We start from the raw sequence: 9868 nt of genomic DNA, 5'->3' as shown, positions 1-9868 counted from the left end.
GGTCCTTCTGGAGGTGAGCCCCGGGCAGGGCGCAGCGGGCCCAGGGAGCGCGGCTCCTCGCTGACCCGCCCTCCTCCGCAGCTCAGTGGCCCGGCGGGGTTCCTGGCCCCGGGCAGCAAGGCCCCCCTCAGCCTTCGCGTCGCCAGCTTCTCGGGGCCTCGGGATCTCGACCTCAGGACGTGGGTCAACTCCAGCTTCGCGCTCACCTCCAACCTCTCCAGGTGCAGCCCGAGCCTCCGGCTTCTCCCGGCCCCGCCCTTTTCTCGCGCGGGGCTCTGGTACCATCCCCTAAGCCCCGCCTCCGACCCCTTCTGATTGGCCCTCAGGCGCCACCTCCCCTTCCGCCAGCGCTTGGCTCCGCCCCCCACGCTGGGCTCTCTGGAGCCTGGCTGTTTCTACCCGCTCCGCAGGGTTCGCCTGGAGCACAATGAGTCCGCCTGGGGGCGCCTGTGGCTGGCGGTCCCGGAGTCGGCTGCCCCGGACTCCGTGGTGACGGTGACTGTGGCTGCGATGGGTCGAGAAGCCAGACCAGTGCCCCCGACCCACGCCTTCCTCCGGCTCCTGGTGCTGGCCCCGCACCCACAGGTGACGGCCCCCCTCTCCATCGCAGGGTCGGCAGGCCAAGGGGGGCTTAACTTGGGTGTAGACACCCAGACGGACTTTCCTTCTTCTCCCCAGGACCAGCTCGCTGTCCCTGCCCACTCGTCTGGCCCGGTCCTCACCATGGCCAGCTCCACCCTTCCTCCCTCCCCTTTGGTGACTCAGGGCAGGGCGGGGGGCGGGCTGGCAGGCAACCCCCGGTGGGGCACAGTCGCCGGGGTGCTGCTCCTTCTAGGCCTGGCCTCCTGGTGACAGCAGCCCCTCAAGGATGGGTCTCCAGCGCTCTTTCCAATCCCTCCCGGTGGGTGAGCGATGGCGTGGGCCTCGGGACCCTACTCTCCCAGCGGGGCTGGAGGTTTTCCTTCTCATGCACTTGTCTCTTCTCTTAGCAAGATTGGGATAAAGGGTAATCGATTTTCCCACAGTGCACTTTCCCTAACCCTCGTGGGAAGCAAACCTAAGACTGGGGTAGGAGGGTACTAGAAAGTGTTATTTATAGAATTGCTTGTATTTGAAATTCTGGAGAAACTTTTATTTTTGTATTTAAATTTGAAGGACAGTTTCAATAAACATGTCTTCTCCCCAGAGGGATTTCAAAGATCGTGTATGCACAGCAAATAGGAGCGTGAGGGCATGGAGCGCAGGAAGGCGAAATGGAGGCTTTCAGGAGCAGAGAAGGCGCTTCACGCCTGATGTGTGGACTGCAGTTGGCCCACCACCTGGAGCTCCTTCGCTGTGGAGTCAAGAGGCAGAATAGGAGGTTCTCTCCCAACTGGGGACTGAGGGGAGGCCTTAGACACCGGTAGGGCCCCTCCACCCCTGGGGAAGCCTGGCTGCGCCATCTCCTCTTCGGCTGCATTGACAGCCCCTAGAGAGAGGAGTTCTGGGCATCTGTGCTCGGCCCTCCTCCCCTGTGCCCCCCCCACCCCCGTTTACCTGCCGCTGCCACAGCCCTGCTTCCTTGGCCTTCCCTTCCTGCCCTGGATGGCACCGGAACTGGCATGTTCAAAGACGTGGGGCGAATGCGGGGATATTCGCTGTTCTCCGTTAAACCAGTGTCGACCCCAAATCTCTCTACCCCAACCTCTCAAAAGCCTCAACTGAGAACAATAAACACCTTCCCCGGAGTCGGAGTCTCAAACAGATGTTCACCTTTTGACTCTGGGCTGACTGCGGACTCCCGGCTCCAAGTGTGAACGTTAGAAAACTCTGGAGTCCTGCAGGCTCAGTGTGAGAGCTCCAGGTCCGTCCGCCACTCTCCTGTCAGCACAGGCCGTGCTTTCCCAGGCCGTGCTTTCCCACGTACCCCTCATCCCAGTACCCCTCCCGACGGGTGGGAAAGGCAGTACTCTCCACTCCATCTCTTCGACGGGCCTTGCAACTTTTATCTATAATATAGGGAAATCACTCATTTTCATAATTAATAGAAGCCTGCTGATATAGAATCAAAAGAAACATTTTTTTTAATCCTCAGGTATTTTTCCACAGATTTTTTTTTTTTTTTTTTAGAGAGAATGGAAGAGAGAAACAGAAAACCATTCACGTGAGAGAGACACATCAATGGTTGCCTCCTGCACATGCCCCGACCAGGGCTAGGGATCGAACCTGCAACCCAGTATGTGCCTTTGACCAGGAATCAAACCTGCGGCCCTTCTGTGCATGGGTTGACATTCTAAATACTGAGCCACGCTGGCCAGGGCTCCCTATTTTTTTTTTATCCTCACCCGAGGATATTTTTCCATTGATTTTCAGAGACAGCGGAAGAGAGAAGGAAAGACAGAGAGAAATATCGATGTGAGAGAAACACGATTGGTTGCCTCCTGCATGTACCCCGACCAGGGCCCAGGCTGGGGAGGAGCCTGCAACCAAGGTACTTGACCTTAATTGGAATCGAACCCAGGACCCTTTGGTCCGCAGGCCAACGGTCTATCCACTGAGCCACACCAGCTAGGGCACAGGGCTCCCTCTTTTTTTAATTTTTTTTTTTTAGGACACAAAGTTTTTTGTAATTATTCTTTGGAAAGTGACACCACACTTCCACTCAATTAAGAGAAACATTTTTATCAGCACAGAAGTCTTTTTTTTAAAAATATATTTTATTGATTTTTTACAGAGAGGAAGGGAGAGAGATAGAGAGTCAGAAACATCAATGAGAGAGAAACATCGATCAGCTGCCTCCTGCACATCTCCTACTGGGGATGTGCCCGCAACCCAGGTACATGCCCTTGACCGGAATCGAACCTGGGACCTTTCAGTCCACAAGCCGACGCTCTATCCACTGAGCCAAACCGGTTTCGGCAGCACAGAAGTCTTTTTTATTTTTTTCCACTTATCATTCCATGAATTCATAGGGATGGGCCCAGCAGCTCAGGGTCGTTTCCAATGGTTCTCACCAAGTGTGCTTCTCTGGGTAGAGCAGGCTGGCGCGTCAGGTGAGCCCAGGTACCTTTCTCTCTGGCTCCCGTCTTTTTGTGACCTCCCTCTTCTTTAGTCGCTGACCCATTGGGGTGATGCAGGCCACTCTCCCACCTCTGAACAGAATGCAGACCCACCTGCTCCAGTGCCAACAAGAATGCCACCCTAACACTGATGGTGGCATCCCGTCACTGCAATGCTGCTCCTAATTCATGATCTCTGGCCATTGTCTCCTTTCCAGGGCAGGGTCAGGCTCTGTCCACATGTGGTCCCTGTCCCCTTCCCCACACACCGGGGGCTGCCCCGCAGCTCACCAAAGGCCCCCGCACCTAGCTGCTGTTGCTGTGCCTCTCAGCGGGCCCTCAAACCAGGCCTGGCCATGATGGGGCAGCTCCAGCCCCTGCAGCCCCTGCAGCCCCTGCATAGGGCAGACTGTTCCTGCTCCAGAGCCTGCCTCCTCTGCAGCTGGAAAATGCAAACAGCAGAGGCTTACTCCACATTAGGGCTCTGGGCCACGGTCTTTCTAGGAGCCCCTGCTTGGGTTCTGTCTGGTCACTGAATCAAGCCCAGACTGTCCACCAGGGAAAGGGAACGCAGTGGGGAAGACTTAGAAGTCCCAAAATTGAGTGGAAATGTAGAGGGCAGATCTGGGAGGAGGGGCTTCCCCTGGGGCCTCTTGGTGGACTAGTACTCACCCAGAGGAAGAAGCTTCAGGCCACTGGGTTTTTGTTTGTTTTTTAATATATTTTTATTGGTGTCAGAGAGGAAGGAAGAGAGAGAGAGAAACATTAGTGATGAGAATCATTGATCAGCTGCCCCCTGCATGCCCCCTATTGGGGATCAAACCCGGGCATGTGCCCTTGACCAGAATCGAACCCGGGACCCTTCAGTCCAAAGACTGACACTCTATCCACTGAACTCTATCCACTGGGCCAGACCAGCTAGGGCAGGCTGCTGGGTCTTGGTGGCTTGTCCCCAGCAGAACTAGAAGGGGCCTGCAGCAGGGGCAGGACTCTGAGGTGGGAAGGTGGAGCCACACCCACTGGTGACCTGGGCTGGCCCCTCCCCTCTCTCCCTGCTCCTTGCAGCCTCCTACCTAGTCTTTCAGCCTCAGAGCTCTTCCTGCTGTGTGTCCGAGGCTGGGAAGGACCATCTCCCTTAGGCTCCTCTGTTCTGCAGGGTCTGAAGTCGGTTCTCTTAAAGTCCCCCTGGGTAGAATCCCCCATCCTCCCACAGAAATGGCACTGTCATTTTTGATTGAATTAATTGAGCTGACATTGGTTAATAAAATTATGCAGGTGTCAGGTGTACAAGTCTATCATGCAACATCTGGGTATTGTATGTGTTCACCACCCCCATTCAAGTCTCCTTCCATCACCATTTATCCCCCCACCTCCCTAATGAGGCAGGGCAGGTCCCTCTGTGGACTCCTACTTGGTGTTTCATCTCTTTTCTAGTCTCTTGCTTTGTTTTGGCTGGTCTAAGGAAACAACTTTCTCCAAAATAAACTTTATTCCTAATGTGAAACAAGATTTCTGGGGAAACTGAGAACTTTGGGTCTAAAGAAACAAAAAGGGCATGGCAGCCCACAGGGTGTGGGAAGGGGAGGAGGGCCGACGAAGGTCTCTCAGAGGATGGTGGTGGCTGCAGGGAGCACTTCCTGGCGCATGAAAATGTCCAGGTCCAGGTTGGGATCTTCCAAATCCAGTTTCAGAAACTTATCTACTAATGTCTGGCAACTGAAGGGAGAGAGCACAGAGAGCCAAATGAGAGGACGGATAACTGATCCTGAGCAGGGGGGAGAGGTTGTGCAGAGGAAGCCTGGACCTTGGAAATTTAGGGATTTCAGAAAGAAACTGGGAAACTGAGTCACTGAAAGGCAAAAAGGCCTTCTGAGTCCCTGAAGGGGAAAAAGCTGCAGAAGATGCTAGAACAGGACCCTGGGCCACCCGCTCACTTTTCCATTTGCTTCTCCTTCAGCAGCTCCTTGAGAGGCTGGATGGGCTTGCCACTGCGGATCAAGTCCGAGACCTAGGAGCAAGGAGGAGGCAGGGTGGGGGAATTGGGTACGAAAAGAGAAAATAAGGTCAGAAATGCCATGGGCCCAGGAACCCAGGCCCCAGAGGAGCAGGAACGGCGGAAGGGAGCCCTGATGGATGGCTGACATGGATCTCATCACCTCCTTGCCACGAGCTATGAGCTTGTCAGGAAGCCTGGCTTGGGCAGCTGTGTGGGAGGCATGGCTGGCGTTGGCCACACCTTCGCAAACCCGATAGAAGAAGACAAGGTCATTCCCATCCTCACAGGTCTCCATGGTCTTAAAAAAGAATAAAAGGGGACAGTGTGTCATTGTCACTCAGCGTCCCACCCTGAAACCCACAGCCAATCCCTAAGGGAAGTGAGGGCAGGGAAGGGACATGGTCCCTGTGTTCAGGGAGCCCCTGTTCTGAAGAAGGAGCCAGCCTCCAGCTCTGGGAAACACTTGGCTTAGGGACCCCGAGGGGACTAGATTATTCCCTCACCAAATACTGCACAAGGGGCCCCTGTGGCAACAAGGGTAGCTGAACGAGGCTCAGAAAGTTGGTGGCCACAAAGATGTGGGGGCATGTGGGTCCGAGAGCCAGCCAGTGTCGGAGGACAGCAGCCAGCAGTGCGAGCCCATCTACCTGTGCAGAGGACAGGGTAAGAGTGCAGAACCACGGGTGCCCCACGTCCCCCCACCTGCCCTGGCCTTTTCCATCTTGCACTCTTCTGTTTCTTTTTGGCCCCCACACCTATTCTTTTTCCTGAAGCCCAACCTCCCCTCCTGCTCCTTTGCCCTCCTCCATTTCTCCTTTGTTCCTCATGAGATTTCCCCTCACCGTGTTGGTTCCCTTTCCAAATTCATCAATAAGGACCAGAGACCGCTCGGTGGCACTGTTCACTGCTTTTGCCACCTGCTGGGTACCAGGTGGACAGAGAGTTGCATTAGCATCTGAGGCCTGTAACGCTGACCACAGTCTGCCATGAATAAAGCTGCTTGTGTCCACTCCAATGGACGGGGAAGTCTTTAATGGCAAGGTGCATGCTTTGTTCACCCTTTCATGGCCAGCAATGCCACACACAAAGACAGGATTCAAAAGAGGCTCCCTGCCAAAACCGGTTTGGCTCAGTGGATAGAGCGTCGGCCTGCGGACTGAAGGGTCCCAGGTTTGATTCCGGTCAAGGGCATGTACCTGGGTTGCGGGCACATCCCCGGTGGGGGATGTGCAGGAGGCGACTGATCGATGGTTCTCTCTCATCGATGTTTCTGACTCTATCTCTCTCCCTTCCTCTCTGTAAATAATCAATAAAATATATTTAAAAAAAAAAAAAGAGGCTCCCTAGCTCTGGCCAGTATTGCTCAGTGGTTAAAGCATTGGCCCTCACATTGAAGGGTCACGGGTTCGATTCTTGGTCAAGGGCATGTACTGGGGTTGCAGGTTCAATCCCATCCCTGGTCAGGGGACATGTGGAAGGCAACCAGTTCATGTGTCATGTTTCTCTATTTCTCTCCCCATGCTCCCTCCCTTCTATTCTAAAAATAAATGGAAAAATATCCTTGGGTGAGGATTAATACCCCGCCCCCCAAAAAAAGAGGTTCCCTAGTGTAGAGGGCAGGCAGCAGAGGGAATGTTTTTCCTGATCATTTTTCAGGGGTCGAGTTCCTTCCCCATTTCCCCCCATCCCAATCCCGCCTCTCTTTGCTCCCTTTGACCTGGTTGAGGTCGATCATGAAAGTGGAGAGGCCAAGGGAGATGGATTCGCAGCTATGAATACGGGTGAAGATGGCGTCTACTGCCCCGATTTCGGCTTCCTCTGCTGGCACAAAGCTGCCCACCAAGGCCATGAATGTGATCAGGCCTACCTAAGCAGGGAAGGAGGCAGAGTCTGGGCCTGGTGGGATGGGCGGAGGTGAAGGTGAGGCTAAACTGAGGGGTGAATGACAGAGCAAGGAGAGACGCACATAGTTTAATAGATGATCGTGGCCCCTTCCACTCAGAGAGGGACGGGGTGGCCAGAGGCACACGGGAATGGCATGGTCCTGCTCAGAGGTAAGGGACGGGGACTGAGGCCGTGGAAAGCTCTATTAGGGCATGGCTCTCCCTCAAGTGAAAGAGGAATAGGTGTGGGTCACAGTGTCTGCATGGCAGGCAGGGTCAGGACAGCAGGAGAGCTGCAGGGACCGGTCTGGCTAGCAGGTGGGGGAGGAGATGAAGGTACCAGAGGCCAGTGTGTAGGAGTCTCCTACCTGTTTGAGGTATATGCTCTTCCCTGAAGAGTTGGGGCCAGTGATGACTCTGACCCTCCCTTTGTCCCCACCACATTCTGCGGAGTTGGGCACAAAGGTTCGGGCACAGAGCTCCATCAGAGGATGTCTGCAGTGGGTGGAAAGGTACCTCACATATCGCCCAGATGGGCGGGCCCCCAGAACATGGGGCTTTTAGGCCCCTCGTGTCTATGCCTCCACCCCCTTCTGTTCTCACCTGCCATTCTGGATTCGTACCCCAAAGAGCTGGGGAGAGTAACGGGGCCTTGAGTAGCCATAGTCCCGGGCAGCACTGGCAAGAGCCAGCAGGACGTCCAGGCGGGAAGCAAGGTCCAACACCCGGGTCAAGACAGCCACCCGAGCCAGCACCTGGCACTGCAGCTGGTACATCAGCAGGGTCTCCTGGTCTGATGGTAGGTGAGGGAGGAGCTGGGGGTCAGCTCGGGGAGGGGGGGGATATGAAGGAGAGACAAGACAGCAGAGGGACCTGGAAACAGGCTTGCAGATACCGTGTGAGACACCCAGAGGCGTTCAGAGAAGATGGAGAGTCAGAGTGAAGAGCGAGAGCAGGGAGAAAAGGAGCCTGTTGGAGTCATCTCGAATCCGCCCCTCCCAGCCTTTGGCTTCTCCTCACCACGGATGTCGCAGTGCAGGTCCCCCAGCAATGCGTCCAGCTCCTTGGTTCGAGCACTGCGATAGTGCAGCTTCTCCTCTGAGAGGAACTGGGTCAGAGGGTTCAGGCTGTGGGCTCTGCGTCTCTTGGTCCTCATCCCCTCCCACATTTATAACCCTGTCTGCAGGCCCCCACCCGACTCTTCTCCTTCATCTCAGCGCTGATAAAGGTCAAAGTAAAACTACAGAAGAGAGGTCCCACATTGGGCAGTGCTGATAGGGCTAGGCCCCGACAGCTGCTGATTCATTTTCCTCATCACCTCCCTGCAGAGGTCAAGGGTCTTACCATGAAGTCCAGTCCCTCGATCTCAAAGTCACTGGCCGCCACCATGGAAGGCAGGCGGGGGATAGAAAGAAGGAAGCCGATCTGGAGAGCATAAAGAGGAGATAAGGCAGAGCGTGATGTCCTGGGCACTTTCTCTTCCCAGACCCCGTGCTTCCCTCAGCGGCTAGAGCCACCACAAGGTGTTCATGTTCTTCAAAATCCTCCAGAAGTTTTCTTATCTACCAGTGTGTCCTCTATACGCCTACAACCTCCTCCAAAAGCCCCCACAGGTCACACCCAGCCTCCTGGCTCACCAGAGGGATGTAGATGACGCTGCACGAAGGAATGCGGCAGTCCAGATTCTCCAGCTCCTTCCGAGCGACCTCAGTGAGGAAACTGGGAAGCCCCGCCAGCCTTCGTTTCTCTAGGAGGGTGGGTATCGAGAGTGAGGTTCCTGCCCTGGTTGCCATGATTATCCCCAGTTGCAGTGGCCAAGTACCAACGGTGGCACCTCATCACTGTGCAGGCTTGTGTTTCAGGGCTCACAGGCCGATTCCCACCCAATACTCACTCTCATCAATTTCAGGATCTATGTTGGGGAGGACTGTGAAGCGATTTGCAGCAAGACTGCCCTCAAAGTCCACCTGAGGAGGCAAGAAGTCCAGTTGCTTATTGGCCAGCACCATCTTTCCGTCCTGTTGCTCACGTCTAGCTGGGCTCCAATTCCCCCTGCAGTCCCTGATCTAACCCTAGCCCTCCAAGCACATTCCCGATGTTCTGCCACCTCCTTTCACCATTCCACTTGTTGGTCATTCAGCTGACCTCACTGTCTCCCAGGCTTCCCCATCTTCCACAGCGTATCTCCTGCCTCTAGTTCCCTTCTACTCACCACTTTGCCAATGAGGCTGGCGATGTGGTGCAAGTCATCAGAGAACTCTTGGGCAATGTCCCGGAAGAGCTGGATGGACTGAGGCAGGGAGCGACAGGCATCCCTCAGGCCCAGGGCACTGTACACAGTCTGTAGGAGAAATGGACAGGGGATGGTGGCCCTCAGCCAGCCCTGGCTGAGGAGAGGGGACAAGGATGGACTGAGAACAAAGATCAACAAGGAAAAACAGAATAATAAAGACAGAGAGATCTCAGAGGCAAAATGAAATAATGAGGGAGGAAATGTGCCAGGCACTGCACTAAACATTGAGGTAAAAAGGCAACCAAAATATGGTCCCTGTCCACATGAGCTTACATCCTAGGGGAGAAGATAATTTGTTTTATTTTTATTTATTTAGTTAATTCTCACCAAGGACATTTTTTCCATTGTTTTTTAGAGAGAGTGGATGGGGGTGGGGCGGCGGGGAGACAAACATTGATGTGAGAGAGACACATCGATTGGTTGCCTCCTGCACCCCGACCAGGTATGGGATGGAATCTGCAACCCAGGTACATGCCCTTAACAGGGAATCAAAACTGCAGCCCTTTGGTTTGCAGGCCAACACTCTAACCACCGAGTATACTGGCCAGGACTGTGTCTTTACTGTTGAAAGTATTAGAGATGTCCCCCTTTGACTCCCCATTGGCCACCTCCACTCCACTTCTGCCTCCTCTCCAGGCCTTCACTGTACTTCACCGTG

At 54.7% G+C, this 9868-nt stretch overlaps 2 protein-coding genes across 2 annotated transcripts in view; one reads left to right on the top strand and one right to left on the bottom strand.

The window, feature by feature from the left end:
• The window catches only part of VWA7 (von Willebrand factor A domain containing 7), an 8056-nt gene extending 6315 nt beyond the window's left edge, over positions 1-1741 (top strand). The window contains exons 14-16 of the mRNA XM_006772858.2: positions 5-221; positions 411-585; positions 679-1741. Coding sequence (XP_006772921.2) covers positions 5-221; positions 411-585; positions 679-852 — 566 coding nt within the window. The 3' untranslated portion in view covers positions 853-1741. The remainder of the gene's footprint in view (positions 1-4; positions 222-410; positions 586-678) is intronic.
• Positions 1742-4512: 2771 nt separating this feature from the next.
• MSH5 (mutS homolog 5) overlaps positions 4513-9868 on the bottom strand; it is a gene marked incomplete at its 5' end in the record, with an annotated part of 40363 nt that continues 35007 nt past the window's right edge. Inside the window, 13 exons of the mRNA XM_015569848.1 lie at positions 4513-4754; positions 4973-5046; positions 5195-5332; positions 5538-5681; positions 5877-5951; positions 6752-6901; positions 7286-7412; positions 7521-7710; positions 7938-8025; positions 8262-8342; positions 8555-8664; positions 8812-8884; positions 9130-9258. Of these exons, the coding sequence (XP_015425334.1) occupies positions 4643-4754; positions 4973-5046; positions 5195-5332; positions 5538-5681; positions 5877-5951; positions 6752-6901; positions 7286-7412; positions 7521-7710; positions 7938-8025; positions 8262-8342; positions 8555-8664; positions 8812-8884; positions 9130-9258 (1491 nt within the window). The remainder of the gene's footprint in view (positions 4755-4972; positions 5047-5194; positions 5333-5537; positions 5682-5876; positions 5952-6751; positions 6902-7285; positions 7413-7520; positions 7711-7937; positions 8026-8261; positions 8343-8554; positions 8665-8811; positions 8885-9129; positions 9259-9868) is intronic.

The sequence above is a fragment of the Myotis davidii genome, unplaced genomic scaffold (assembly GCF_000327345.1).
Source record: "Myotis davidii unplaced genomic scaffold, ASM32734v1 scaffold1006, whole genome shotgun sequence".
Lineage (NCBI taxonomy): Eukaryota > Metazoa > Chordata > Mammalia > Chiroptera > Vespertilionidae > Myotis > Myotis davidii.
The sequence above is the reverse complement of the archived record's forward strand: the minus strand, read 5'-3'. Positions and strand labels throughout refer to the sequence as shown.